Source organism: Phalacrocorax aristotelis, chromosome 2 (assembly GCF_949628215.1).
Source record: "Phalacrocorax aristotelis chromosome 2, bGulAri2.1, whole genome shotgun sequence".
Taxonomy (NCBI): Eukaryota; Metazoa; Chordata; class Aves; order Suliformes; family Phalacrocoracidae; genus Phalacrocorax; species Phalacrocorax aristotelis.
In genome coordinates this window covers 41,599,352-41,615,056 of record NC_134277.1, presented here as the reverse complement: position 1 = coordinate 41,615,056, position 15,705 = coordinate 41,599,352, and the positions used below count along the sequence as shown (strand labels likewise).

Genomic DNA, 15,705 nt, shown 5'->3' with positions numbered 1-15,705 from the left:
CTGGAGAGGTTGTGGAGTCTCCTTCCCCGGAGACATTTAAAACCCACCCGGACACGGTCCTGTGCCCCTTGCTCTAGATGTACCTACTCAAGCAGGGATGTTGGACATGGTGATCTCCAGAGGTTCCTTCCAACCCCTAACATTCTGTAATTCTGTGAATTTAAATATGCACTCTTTAAGCTTTTCCTATTTTCTTTAGAATTTCTTGTAGTATCTTTGTGTCTAGCTTGCAACTGTTCTTCCCTGATGCTTTTGATTCAGTAAAAAAAAAATCTGAAACTCAGAATTCAATGAGATTGCTGTTATGAATGTAAACAGACAAAAATGGTTTCCTCAGCAACAGAAACCAGGTGAAAACACTCAGATGAGCTATGCTAAACCCGCCCACTCAACTTTCTTTAGTTATCCATTCACAAACGGGATGCAGAGGGAATCAAGTGTTTTATGTTCACTCAGTGTAAAGGTTCTAAATGGACTGAGACTCTGGGCAGGTAAGTATATGTGTACACTCTTGACTCCCATCAGCTGTTGTGAACTGTAACAAACAGATTCAGAAAGGTGTTGGCTACATATCGAATGCTGTTATTTTTCAGATGACATAAAAAAAGACTGAACTTTTCAACACTGTTCAGAAAATTACAGTCTTTAAAGCAGTTATTTTAAATTCAACAGCATCCGTTGTTTTTAAGTAAACAATGTTTGTATATAACCTGAACATTGAATTACATTTACATTATTAAACTCATTATTAAGTAAATCACAACCATATTGTTGCATGGTGAGCTTGTTTTCTTTGTTGTTTCACAGAAAGATTGTATGTCAAGTTCCACTCTAGGATTGCCATTATTGACATATTATTCAAAAGGTGTTAATAAACAGAATGAATAAACGATGTGTGGGTGTGTCTACTGCTAGTGGAGGGAAGCTGGGGTACATTTCTACAAAATTATAATAGCATATATCATTTGCTCAAGTTCTGAGTTCCAAATACATCCGTTCCAAATTCAAGACTGGAACCATATATGTTATATTTACTAAGCTGAATAAATACATGTTTTATTTTATTGTATGAGTAGCACATCGCACTGTGCATAGATTAGGCTTTTTCTGTCTCATTCTAAAATCAATCTGAGATTAATCACTTGGTTAATCTGAATGAAAAAACTCAGGTGAGTTTAATATTCTTTTGAAACTCTGCCTACAATAAGATTTACCATGGGGAAAATAAATGATGCTGCCAATTAATACAGTAAAGATGAGATTAAATGTTAAAGTTCATTTCATTGATTATACCAGTTGTCAAAAGAGTTTCATCTTTCCATCAGAAGAGCTCCCCAAAAAAGCAACCATTATTACTATGGGAGTCAGTATGTAAAAGCTTCCAGCGACCAGAACTTGATAACCTTGTCAAAATGAGTTTAAAATGGATCTGCCTTAACAATAAAAAAGATAAAAAAGGTGGTAAAGCAAATAGTCTGGTTATTGAATTTCAACACGCAATGAACTTTTGTTGTGCTGCATGAAGTACTGGTGTCCTTAAAAGAAAAATGCCAGGTATGGGAAGACGTGGTTACTTGGGCTATCTTCCCTTCAGTATATATATATTTTGACACTGTGTTCAGCTACTTGGAATGCAGTGTGAGGTGTGTTATATCTAGGCAGTTTTTTTGTATCTTGCTTAGTTTCAGGTAATGCCACACTCAGTGGCAGCCTACAGTACGAGCAGATGCATGGTCATAAAGGTAATGGGTTACGGGGAAAGCGATATTAAGTAGGAAATTTTGACCTTCCACATCTGACCAAGATAAAATAGCTTTGCCTTTCCATAATGAAATATTTGATTTTACTATAGGATGGATTATTTTACCATAAGAATGGGGCTGATGCCAATCTCTCACAAGGTGATGCAGACTCTTGCCAGGTGTAGTCTCTCACCATTATATAAATGGCTCTGGAAGGAGCCCAAGCACAGGGAGTGGGATGGAGCAGCTTTGTTATTGCAAAGGAGCTAGTGAGCTCAGAAAGCACCCATTCGCTCTGATCCTTGAGTCTCAGGGTACATTCATGAGTGTACTGAATAAATGCTTTGTGAAGGAGAAGAGGGAACAGAACGTTTTTCTTTCCATGGAAAGAGAAAATTAAATACCTGGGAATTAACATGCTGGGAAAATTATTCTGCCATAGTAATGGAGAAATATTTTATTCTCTACAGAAAGGTCCTTTTTAGTACTTTCTCTGTTATTGTCTATTTGGCTCTAGGGAGAGGGGCAAACTGATCAGTCATAGTTTAGGGGGCAAAAGCCTTCCTCAGAGCATATCTGAAAGAAGTCATATTACACATCCTTGGTGTCTAACCATAGTTATATCTGAGTCCATAATGTAATTAGATTTCTGGCTCTGTATTAGAGACTGGTGTTGATGATAGAGCGCACAAAAAATTGAAATGACACAATTCAGAAGATAAAGCTAAGCTTAGGGGAAGGAAGAAATGACAACAGGCAACGTTTACCTGCACTGTAATTGACTGCAGATTGAGTTTGTATGTATCAGGCAGAAATCAGGATATTCTTCTTCAATATGAAATGTGTCATCATGTTCATATCAGCTTTAAAAATTACATTATATGTCTTCACTTAATCTCCTACTCTGTGAAGGCTTGCACAGGTACTTAGGTTGTTTGTCTCTTGTACTGTGTGTCTGTGAAGTTCTGCTGAAGTCCATGGAGTTCCTCTGTTTTCTAGAAAGTAAGCACAGGGCTTGTGAGTAGTCCTGAATTTCCTGCATGTACTCACTGGGCAAACAAACCAATGGGCCATGTAAGAAATTATTTCTGCAAATTTAAATTAGCCTCAAATAAAAGCTTACATACTAAATAGATTAAATACATCTCAGTGCAAAAGTCTGTACAATCTTCTTGTTTTATCGGGTGTGGCTCACAGTAAAAGCCCTGCCCTAGGCAGAACCCACTGTTGGCATCTCAAGGCTGTTAGACTTTCTCTCTGTAAACTTATTCCATTTACTTACTGGAGAAGTTCCATAGAGATCACCTCAGGTTATGAGAATAGCATGTACATGGTAGTATACAGATATCTCAGCTGTATACTGCAGCCTTCCCTGAGCACAGTGCTCTCATCACTGACTGGCCAGGCTGGTCAAACCATCTGGACTGGCAACTCTGGAGTCATTAGAAAAAAAAGTATACTTGTTTCAAAAATTAAAAAGTCTTCTGATTTTTATCACTTTCTTGTATGCTTATAACAGATGTAAAATTATATTTGAAGTTATTATTGACAGTCCAACTTTAAGAAAATATTCTGTACTCAGATATTAAGACAATGTGTAGCATAGGCATCTCATGAACTATTTCCCTGACTTCATCAAAGGACAGAAGCCCTCTTGGCTTATGCAGTGGTGTGTTATTGCTTTCCATGTGTGCCTAGCTCACTGACAGTACTAGTTTGAACCAGGAAACTAATTTTTTTTTTTAGAGCTTTTTATTCTGGAGGATGCTGACATCAGCTGCTGATATACTATCCAAAATTGCTACTATTATACTGGGAATAACAGTAGAGGTGATGGTAGCATCCAGTAGCTCATAAAAACAAAGACATGACATGAGCTACTGAAACCTGAGCTAGACAAAAAGCGCTTTTCAGCACTCTCAGCCCTTGTTTGGGGTTTTCTAAAGATGCAGACAGACTGCAGCCTTGCTACTAATTGGCCAGTTGACAACATGGAGCAGAGCACTCTCCACAATGGACGTCTTTCAAAACGTATTGTGAAATGCGAAAGTCATAATACAGGATAATTGGATTGAATTTTTGTGAGGAAGAATCAGTGGAACATATTCACTAGACTTTTTAAAAAGTTCTCTTCTTTGAGCTGGCTTTTATTATGAAGGTATTGATAGAAGGAATGACTGAGGCAGGAAAACAATCTGTAAGAAGATTGGTAATATGAGAAGGACCAGGAGGGATATGAAAAGATGATGCAGTGCTGCTAAGTCGAAAACTCTGAGAACAGGAGGAGACCCTTTCCTTGTCTCAATGCACAAAATTAAGCACAATGGTTTTGTTGGACCAATGCCTAAAGAACATAAGTGAGAAGACACATGATTCACTGAAGTACATTAGTCAGGCAGATAAACTTATTTTGAAGGCTTCCATATAGATAAGATGACTGTAATTGTAAGAGAATACTGTCCGGATTGTTTAAAATATTTCATCTTTCTCATCATATTTTACACATTGCAGTTTTCTTGGTAATATGATGTCCTTATGGTAATTGTGGTACAATATTGCACTTACTCAAAGAAAATACAACTGAGTTTTGTCACTATGGCTGTTATTTCTAACTGCTGACATCTGCATATAGAATTTTTTATTCTTTTATGCTATGTGTATGTCTGCATGTTTAAAATGTATCTACACACAATAAATGTTTATATAGACAAATACATTTTTTATATTCTAACAATTCGGGAAGGTTACAAAATGCAAGGATTAGAAGGGTCCCTAATAATTCAAGATAAATACATGGAATCAGAGGGAAATATTTGTTTTGCAAAAGAGATGCTTAAAATGACTTGTACTGCCCAACTAGGCAGGACTTCATTACAAATAACCTTGAAAAGTGATTTGATATCTATACATATTTCCATTTCCTTGAAGTAGTTCTCATAGACCAAAGTTTGTCTACATGTGATTTGGAGGATCAGAGCCCTCAAAATTTAGTTAAGGATCCCTGAGTTTTCAACTTTTCAACTTCAGATATGAAGTAATAATCTACCTTTTAATTTCTTGTTCACTTTTTCAAGAAAGGGTATAAAGTTCACTGTCATGTTGCACGAGGAATATTTGACATATTTCTCATGCTTCTTCAAAGACTGGGTCGCACGTTAGCTGACAGTGGCTTGTCTTCACAGTGCTAGGGTTAATTCTGTGTATCAGACATGGAAACTATGATGAAAGAAGAAAGTAAGCTCTTAAGTTATTCTTCTAATTTGTTCTTTTGTAATCATAAAAAGAAACAGAATTTAATATTGGGGGGGTTTAGCATAGCTGATTGACTATGATTATGAAGTGCTATCTAATAGGGAATTTTTCCTTTAGGATTCTCCTTAATCTCTTTCATTTGAGAGAACATCTAATTTTAGATCAAACAGTTGTTTCTCAAAGAGGACTGGCTTCCATCAAGATAAGCAATTTTAAGTCAGTATCCCTTTACAAACATGGAAAGGGAAATCCTCCCTTGATTCCCATCAGCTTCTGTAGATGCAGGGTTTCACCTGTAACTTCTGCTCATTACTCATCTGAGCACAACTTCTAGCACAATTTGGAAAGCTAATATATACACTGTATATATTATATTCTTGGGTTTTGCAACTGTTGAACTCTGAAGTGCTCCAGAAGGAGACCCTTCTCACCTTTCTGAAGGGGTACAGTATCTTCACTCAGTGAAGCATCATGGTTGGCACCAAAAAGTAGGACTAACTTGTCTTTCACTCTTCTGCTCTCTCTCAATATTTCTTAATTCTGCATGAAATTTGCGAATAATTACATTTTATGATCTACCTTATTTTTGTATTTAACCTACAAGTAAATACCATTTAAGCAATGAGTTTTATAAGCTACAAGTAAATGCCATTTAAGCAGTGAGGATTATTTTAGTTCTCTTACGGCTGCAAGAAATGGTGTAGTGAGGTACCATATTTTATGTTGTTGTGCTGAAAAATATATTTATGGATATTTTTCCATTTCCTCCATCTTCATCTTGCAAGGAAAGATAATGACAAACCTTTTTTCTTTTTTTAGGGTTCCAGTTGAGTTGTAAAAGTTCAGCATAAACTAATTTGGAACTAGTTAAATGCCTCCTAGGAGCAATATGTCTGCTCTCACACAGACCTACCATTAATGTGCCAGCTACAGTTATATTGAAACAAGCTCAGATGGCTTCATGTCCACACAGAGGATGGAGATTTAAATTTTGAAATAAAAAAGTCATAAAGATCTTCTTTAGGCAGAGGCTGGGTTAACTGGCAGCGCTCTGTGGGAAGTGATTAATGGACAACTCTGCTTAGCAGCCATCGTACTTGTAAATTTGAGCGATGTGTTCCATCTTTGGAGAAATTTCATTCATATATTTCAGAACACTGAAAAGGTCACCAATTTCTACATAGTATTCATTGTATATTCCTTATGCATCCAACACTCTGCTTGAGTTGAGGTTTGCGGAGCTGTAGCTGTGAGAATTTGGAGGGAAGAGAACTATGGATGCAGGAGACATAAACCTGCAATGCTCCCCCAACAATCCTATGAAGAAACTTGAGATGTGTATCAAACTAATATCAACATTCATAACTCAGTATTAAGGACCATGTTCTCACCACCTTTCTGATATTTGAAGAATGACACTATTAGTTAGGGAAAACAAGTGCACCCAGAATCTGGAGCTGAGTGATAATTAAATTTGGCTAGAAACTGTAAAAATAGTTGACATGATAACGACATAAGGCTGTACTGTATAATGTCATTTTTAATACATTGTCGTACCTTGCACTGGTCCTTCAGTTTAACAACAATTAACATCTCTTGACTGTTTGTATTTGGCTTACAGTATGTCTCAATGTTATGTGTTGGGAATTGTAAAAGGTGCATGATTGTGCTGTTTCTGTTCAAGGTCTTTCTAATTAATAACTTCACTGTCCAGTGTTCTTTCAATAAGGGTACCTAATACAATATTTACATTATTTTAGGTATAGAGAAACTGGCTTTTCAACCAAACCGAATGATGCATCTCAATATACAACAGGAGTGTATGCATGTGTGTATATCTATGCATGTATACACATACACATATATGTGTTTATTGGTTTAGACAAAGTTTCTCACTTCTTTCCTACTCACCTTGAGCTTCTCAAATCTCAGGCATCTGGAAGGAAACATGACTTTTCATGAAAGCTGAAAGTCATAAGTCTCAAGATTAATTAATATGCACTCTTATTATAATATTCACTAGGACTTCCTCTCTCCCCAAAATTCAGCACATTAAATAACATAAATAATGGTCTAATGACTAACAGATGCCAGATAATGCAGGATTCTTCCACCTGCATGAGTGGCTTAGTGAGTCAAGTGACTGTGTCATTTTATCCCTTTGACCCTTTGAGTTTGTAGCCACTAAATTACATACGTGTTTTTTTTTCTTCTTCTGATTCCACAACAAAAAGCATATACCTTTCTTTTATGTTCTAAGTATCTGCTATTGTTTCATGCCAGAAATAAAATACTGACCTTTGTGGGTCCTTGAGCTGAACCAGCATAGTTGATTTTCAATTGTTTCATTCTGTAGAAGCTAAATTTTGACTATTTTTTCTAGAGTCTTAAGAATTTCTCTTTCAAGTAAGAAAGGAATTCTTTTCAATAAAGCTTAAGTTCAGCAATAAAATTATAAGGAATTTCTGGGGTTGTTAACTTATTAACTGGAAGACTATCTTTCCCATAAGAGTTTAAATAATTAGAGAATAAATAAATCCTGAATATTCATATTAATTCCAGTGGGTTTTGTATCAGATTTAATCTTATACCTCAAATACTATTCTTAAAATATATTTGCAACATAAAATAAATGAAGAAAAGTTACTATCAGCTCTTAAAATAATGAAGATAGTTTCAGTGTAATACATAAATCTTAATAGCAATGCACATACAAATCCATTTTAGCTTAACGATATCAAGTAGCCAAAATGTATTTAGGACTGTGACAGGATTTGTATGAGCTTTCTCCTTTGAAAGCATGCTCATGACTTTGAATTTCAAACACTACCTTTTGTAGCAGGTGGGCAAAAGTAATCCTTTTTTTGTTTTTTAAGAAAGCCAGCTAGTTGCATGTATGCCTCACATTTAGTTAAATCTTTGGTGATGGGCTTTGAAGAGAGTGTTTTATGTTTTGCTTTCTTTTGTTTGGGCTTTGGTTTTGTTTTGGGAGGTATTTGGTTTGTTTTCTACTGTCAGTCTGTGCTGAGAAGTTCCTGATACCACCGTTAAACGTAAACTGTTCTTTGAAGGAGGCTTTGACAAAATCTCTAGTCTGAAATAGAAACTGGAAAAGTGCAAAGCTACTGGGAGGAGAGTGCCTTCCTCCCCGTTGCCTGAGAATTAATTTTTTTTTTTTTTAATGCAAAAGCATTTCTTAATAGAAAAACTAATGGTAGCATGGTAGTCTAAAACAACCTTTTTTTGGTCTGAAAGTCATATGCTGTTATACAGTAATATACTGTATTTATTGAAGTGGGGTTGCTTGAGTATTTTCTTCATTGTTTTCCAAGCATCATTCTAAATATAGTTTTCTGTTTGGTCACTTCTTGGATAATGTGAATGGTACCCATTATTGAAAGGTAGTCTGTATTTGTACTAATACAGAGAATGCCAGTTTAGAAATGAGCCTGATTGCATGGTTCATTTTGTTCTCCTTTGTAGAGCCAGGCTGCGGCCCACTACAAAGGCACTAAACATGCCAAGAAGCTCAAAGCACTGGAAGCCATGAAAAATAAGCAGAAATCTGTTACTACCAAGGACAGCGCAAAGACTACCTTCACTTCCATCACTACCAATACCATCAATACCAGCTCTGACAAAACAGGTTAAGCAACAATCTTTGTTGGTTTTGTTTGGTTTGGTTTTCTTTTTTTTTTTCTTGTTTAATTCCACGTCTGTTTGGTTGTGTGCTTGCCACATTGACTCATGCTCGATACATCATTCTGTGTGATATTGATTTCTTTTAGTCCTTTCAATAGGCTGGTGAGAGTATGATAGTCATGTAACCGATTTCTCTTAGTGAAAAGAGGCTTGTCATTCTTTCAGGACGGAATGCAACTCATTACTTGCTTAATTTTTATAGTGGCTAAACTATATATTACATATCAACTGATCTAAACCTTCTAGTCTGTATGCAGTAACTCTCTATAAAGTATTACATATGGCACATTTGTTTGAACCACAAACAATGTAGCAAATTGCACTACTTCTGTCTAGAAGCCTCTTCCAAAAGCATTGTTAGTAAAAAACTAATTTTCATAAATTTCAAGCATTGCATTATTTTTTTAAAATGGCTATTGCATGGTTTTGAGCTGGAAAATAGCTGTATAACCTCTATTCCACACAATCAGGTAAGTGCTATTGATGCCAGTTATTCCGCTTAAATGAGTCTTCAGACTGAAATAATATCCTTTGAATTATTGTGTGGGTAAAAGGTACTTCTTTGCAAATAAAATCTATGTGAATATTTGGTAAAGTCAACAAGATTTGATTAAGCTCGCATTTAAATATGTGACTATTGTACTGGAAATTTCAAAGGAAGGTTGTAAGTTCACTGAAGGGTAGTCTAGTATCTCACAAGGTACAACTTCTCCTGTGTATGAAGGGATACAGTTTACATATTAAGTCATAATCAATCCCACTTCCCCAAACAAGCCAAAACCAGCCACAGCAGAAAAGCCAAAGCTGTGAAACAGCAGAGACCTTCCTACTGATGCTGAAAACTGCTCATTTGGAACCACTTCTGATGCAGTAAGTTTAGCATTGCAACTGGATGTGCACTAAGCAATTACAGTATAAAAAAAAGTACCTTGCAGACACGTGTAGTACTTTCCTTAAGATACATCTTTGCTATATTTTTTGTAGACAGATACCTCTATGTCTATCTCCCTCTTTATATAATCTTTGTTATAGCCCTTTATTATAGATAGCATATGTTTTTATGGAGATTTACATCTTAATTGTAATGGGATGGCTTAAAAAAAATAGTTACGTTGTTTTCATGTTTGTTACCAAGAAAGAAAGAAAGAAAGAAAGACAGAAAATATTCTGAGTGCTTTTGTTTCTACGATGAAATAAATGAAGCATGGGAGAATAGGAAGAATGTCAAAAGTTATTTGTGAAAATATATGTGATTCTAAACACACAAATACCTGTAAAAGTTTCTTCTCCTGTTACGTGTTGGCATGTTTAGAACAGAAAGGGGAAAGAGTGATTTATTGTTTATAAAATGTGATCTACTGGTTGGAGAAAATACCTGAAGAGAAAAGACTTCTTTTTAAGCATTACAATGTATTATTCAAAAGCTTTTATCTTATGCTGTGTAAGTTTGAAGGATCTTCCAAGGTGCCTTAAAACCAGTCTTTCCATCAGGCTTTGAATTAGATCCCTGACAAGATATATGAACTGTCTTGTATCCAAGGTCAGTAGTACAAATCAGGCTTTATATGGGCATAAGTAAGAATACATCAGAAATCTAGTTGCACACAGAAGCAGTGGCCTATGCAGGAGTTTCCTGAGCTTGACATGTTGCTTGTGACTTCCTGGATTTATTTCATAGAATGTGTGTATACATGTTATGTATTCTAGGTTAGGAGTACTGACCTTAGTGGCATTCTAGAAGACACATATTGATGTTAATTGGCAAGCAGCCCAAAATCAACAATTTCACAAAACACTGAGGGCCAGCATCCTTGCTGTAAAGACAAGTTTAAAATGTCATAAATCAGATTTTCTTTCCTTTCCAGTTGTTCTGTGTCTTATATTTGCTTGATAGAACTTTTAAGGGCAAAATGGCTTCTGAAAATCAGAATGACATCAGAATATACTGCACTGTGTGAATTTGCATATTTGTAAATGATAGCTGTAAAAGTCAAATATTCTGATAGTAATATGCAGTTCTGGGGGAATAGTTGTACTAATAAATATAATTCATTAAATAATCTTTCATAACTAGAAATAAGTTTTGTTACTAAGTCCCTGCGCTTGTGATCAATTGGAAAAAATGCTTTTTCAACAGTATTTTAAAGCGGTCTGCTGAAGATTAATACTTGATCCCAAATACAGTGAGGATAGGGTCATGTTCATATCACCTCCAATATGTTGTTAAATGGCGAATGACACATTGGTCAGGACTTCAGTTCACTGGTTCTGTGTACCCTTAGCAGCTCCAGCAAACAAAATGTCATCAGGAAATCTGGAGTGCTATGCAATGAAGATTATGAAAAAGACCACACAGTATACAAACTGATTCAAAAGCTAAAGCAGTGATTTGTTATGTTGCTTATTCTGGAACTATTTCATTAGACGTGGTGCCAGCATGTGTTATTGCAATAAATAATGGAGACTGTGCAACCCACAATGTAAGCAGACTCCTTAAAACCTTTCATAAATGATTCCTGGGGGTTAAACTATGTGTTAAGGAGAAAACATTAAATATGGAGTCATTTTGCTCATTCTGTGAAAGTCACTATTTTTTTCACCCCTTTAAACAAAATTCTAGGATTATTAGAATGCTTGAACTTGAGAAATCTTTGGGACACTGAAATACCTTGAGGAGTGGTTGGCAGTCACATAATGGACAATGCCATTCTCAACACATGGGGATTTTGTTTCCAGTTCTATTATTTAATATCCTCCTTTCATCTGTATTTACCATTTATTATGTGATACCTGTAGTCACTCAGGACAGAAAAACAGAAAGTATGACCATTCTGAAGTCAAGCCCACTTTATGGTAGTATACAAGCCAGATATCAGTATTTCTTGATTCTCCGATTCAAGGATGACAGTGAAAATTCATATTTTCACCATATATTAACATAGATGCATACATATTCCCTGACATAATGTTGTTAAACATCCTTGATAGCTTTACAAATTGCTCCTCATTTCTGCCAAGTTACATTCTCCTCATAAAGATGCTTCACACCTTTCTTAAGTAAGTAAGGATGGATACTTTAGGAACATCTTTTTAGAATATATTTAGATAGACTGTGTTCTATCATCCTATATGTCTATATCCTATATGTATATCATCCTATATGTTCTATATGTCTTGTCCAGTGAAGCCATTATCCTGCACTTGGATTTTTTGAACCTAGACTGAGTGTACAAGATTATATCCATGTAAAATGATATCCCTATAGTTGTTGCATGTGTCTAAATACAAAGCTATATGAAGTTAAAAAGAACTCACCATAATCACATTATCAGGAATTAGGTCATGAAGATTTGGGCTATTTTTATTTATTTATTTATTCAGCAGAGAATTCAGCATGAGTTAGATCATTTGTTATCAACAGAGAAGTCTGAGTGAACCTTTCCAAGGGTGGGAAACATGTCATTGGGAGCCATCACTATGGCAAAGTCTTTAATGTTGTTTTTGAATGTTATACACTATGTCTTAAATCCTATGTACTTAAACACAATGAACAGCTCATAAAACAGAGAGAAATGTGATGAACAGAAAAAGTGTGTATCTGGGCCAAGGCACAGACAAGATCATCTACCGTTAGAACAGTCTTAACATCTAAGAGACCCCCATGCTGTCAGAGAACAAAATACCGGCACCTGCCCTAAAGAGCTTACAATCTACACATAAGATGAGAGACAACTTCAGGAGATAGACACAGTTAATGTAACAGGCAGGTGTTTTAAAGGAGCAGTAGCATGAACATGTTCAAGTGATAAAGGCATCACAAGAAATGAGAACACTGAAGATGGGTTAGAAGGAAAAGGAGAAGGGCTTTTTTCTAGATACTGAATGCATGTGTTGGTAACAGCATGGGAGAACGCATAAATTCTTCTGTTTTCCAGCCCTTTTGTTTTTTCTTTTTATCACAGAAGTGATAGGATATTTCTGGTCAGCAGATGAAACTCATTCCTGAAATAACAATTTCAGTCCAGCTGGGATAATTCTGAAATGGAGAGCAGGTGGAGGTGGGAGAGCGAGCCAGTCTGGCAAGGTCTTGGACATAAAAAAGAAAGGCAGGAAGGAGAAGAAATTGGAAATGATGTAGTAAGTCAGGGTAAACTTTAAAGGAGGAAGAAAGGAAGGTGACATGAAATTGAGAGGTTCAGAAAGATATGCTGGAGTTTGGCAGCCACAAATACCACAGGATCACAGAATTTTTGAGGTTCTGTGAAAGGACCTCAGGAGGGACATCTGGAGATTTGCAAAGCCACCCCTACAGGTCAGAGCAGAGTCAGCTAGAGCAGGACAGTCAGTATCTTTTTGGGTTGATTTTTGAATATCTTCACAACCTTTTGCTGGGCAACCCATTCTAGTGGTTGAGCACCCTCAGAGTAAAGAAGAGTAAAGAAGTTTTTTCTTGTGTTTAAATCCAATCTCTCGTATTTCAGTTTGTGCCTGTTGTGTCTTTTCCTATCACTGGGCACCACTGAAAAGAGTGTCTAGCTCTATCTTTTTCACTCCCTGCCCCTGGACCCAACAGGTATTTATGTACACTACTGGCTTATGTTTCAAGTGGTGTATGCCAGGATCCCAGGTCCTTCGCCACAAAGCTGCTTTCCAGACAGTCAGCCCCCAGCCCAGACCATGTGTAGGGTTATTGTTCCCCAGCTGTGGGACTTCTGCAATTACCTTTGTTGAACTTCAAGGGGCTGCTGTTGTCCCAGTTCTCCAGCCTGTCCTGGTCCCTCTGAATAGCAACACACCCATCTGGTGTACCAGGCACTCCTCCCAGGCTTTTATCATCAGCGAACTTGCTGAAAGTGCGCTCTGTCTCATCGTCTGGGCCATTTACAAAGGCTTTAAACAATATTGACTCTACTAGTGACTGGCCTCCAACTTTGTGCTGGTGACCACAACCTTTTGATCCTGGCAGTTCATCCAGCATTTTTTCTCTTATCCTTTGTGTCTTCTTGTGAAAATGAGAACTAAGAAACTGGAGGGAGGGCAAAAATAAATACTAAGCTCAAAGAAAAGAACTAAAATGGAAATTAGTCAGACTTATCCAAATTTCTAAATTCTGCTAATATCTGGCTTTAATGTGTTTGCACTAGTTTCCTATCAGGAAAATCACACTGAGTTTATGTAATATGCATTATTGTTATAAAATGTATTTTGCATGCAATTAAAATTTTTAAAAAGGTCATTGATGGGACCTGACTGAAGTGCAAAGCTCTTTCTCTTGCATTTTAAATTGTTTCTTTATGTCCTTCTGTTGAAATATGTGACAAATTCAGAGTTTTTATCTTCAGAACTGTTTTATTCTGTTTAGGTGTACTTCATGCCCTGTTAGGTACTGTGTTGTCTTCATGTGTTGGGCCTTTTCTAATGATCCTATAATGCATTTTGTCACCCTTGCAACCTTAAGTTGTGCTTCTATGGGATGACTCAACAGTCTACAGGTACTGGGAATAAAAGCTAATGCAGATCTGGTGCCTTAATATCAGCTTACACTGGAGCTGAAGTTGGTCTGTAGATATGTAGGGAGTGACAAAGACATGTTGCACAGTATACAGGATGTCTTATGCATTACTGAGCTGAGAACTCAGCTTCAAATACAAGGAATGTTTTAACAGAATGAAATCTACTGAATTGCTTAGACTGTTCATCTGTACTTTTGGTTTTCTGGAATACATGAAGGAGAGCAGAGCAGATGTTGTTAAGTATAATATTCACTGAGAGGTAGAATTTCTTTGACCAAGTATAAACATACATGTTGATGTTATTTGCACTGGCTTCTCCTTAGCGTGAGAGGAAATCATGTCAATAAAGTCTAGGGAACAATTCATCTTATTCTAAAGTAGATGTCTATAATAAATCAGATGAATGATGAAGACCTGAGAAAAAGTATAAAAAATGCCTGTGGTGACTAGGTTGGGTATAAACTGCTATGCTGATAACTACAGTTACCTGAGACAGATTCCAACCTCAGTGACCAAATTGCCCTTTCTGTCAACAGGTCCAATTTTTTTTCCACAGGTTTTGATTCTTTTTAACTGGATCATGCCTTGCTCTGTAAGAATTTGATGCCCAGTGTTCAAAATCTGAGTTCTGTTAGTTAATTCTGAATTATATGTAACAAATGACACTGTTTATGTCTGTCAAGTGGAAATTTTAATATGCTTTTGAATAACTTTTAGATTTCCCACTGACGGGAAGAGAGTTTCCTGATTTTTCTGTTGTTGTTGTTTGGTTTGTTTTTTAAAAGCATGAACCTTTTTCTCATTGACTTTTTTTAAGCATGGAAAGAAAGTTATTGCCTAATAAAAGTAGGCTGCTGGAGTATGTATGGTTTAGTATCTTTCTCAGATTACATTCAACCATAGGTGTCTTACTGAACACATCTTACTAGAACATTGTGTATCTCTCAAGTGTCTAGTAAGGAGACAAGGGACTCTGCTATTAGTCTGTATGTGCTGCTTTATTTAAGATTCAAAACTTCTGCTCTAAATTGTAGGAAAAAGTTTTCAAACAGTGCTTAAATGAACACTTGGTTGTATGAATCTTTATAGAAGGACAAAGTATAATTGTCTAGCACTACAGCAAGTTCATTTAAAACAATGGAAGAAATATTCTTTGAGTATATTTATATTAATATGTTTCTGCATGTTTGCAATATTCCCTTCTCAGTTCAAGACAGGTAATTAACTGTTGTTTCTTCTAGTATCATGGATTAGCACACCTTGCTTTCTTTCTGTTATCACTTCAAAAGTCAAAGCCGTGTGTACATTACCTCTGTACATAGATGTATTTGTGCAGTTCTTGGTTCAGCTGAGAACCTGGAATGGAAAGGAACTCCCACTTGAAAATGAAAATCAGTTTCCTCTTATCTCTGCTTTCCTTTTATTTCCGCTTTCATTTTATCTCCCTTACATTCAGCTTCTAAGCTTGTTTTCTTTTTTTGTTATAAACGTAGATT

At 36.2% G+C, this 15,705-nt stretch overlaps 1 protein-coding gene across 4 annotated transcripts in view; it reads left to right on the top strand.

Annotated features, from left to right (window-relative positions):
- Positions 1 to 15,705, top strand: part of ZNF385D (zinc finger protein 385D) — a 437,048-nt gene that overhangs the window by 364,390 nt on the left and 56,953 nt on the right. For all 4 annotated transcript variants that reach the window (XM_075083227.1, XM_075083226.1, XM_075083229.1 and 1 more), the window contains one exon: positions 8,478 to 8,640. In XM_075083227.1, the coding sequence (XP_074939328.1) occupies positions 8,478 to 8,640 (163 nt within the window). The remainder of the gene's footprint in view (positions 1 to 8,477; positions 8,641 to 15,705) is intronic.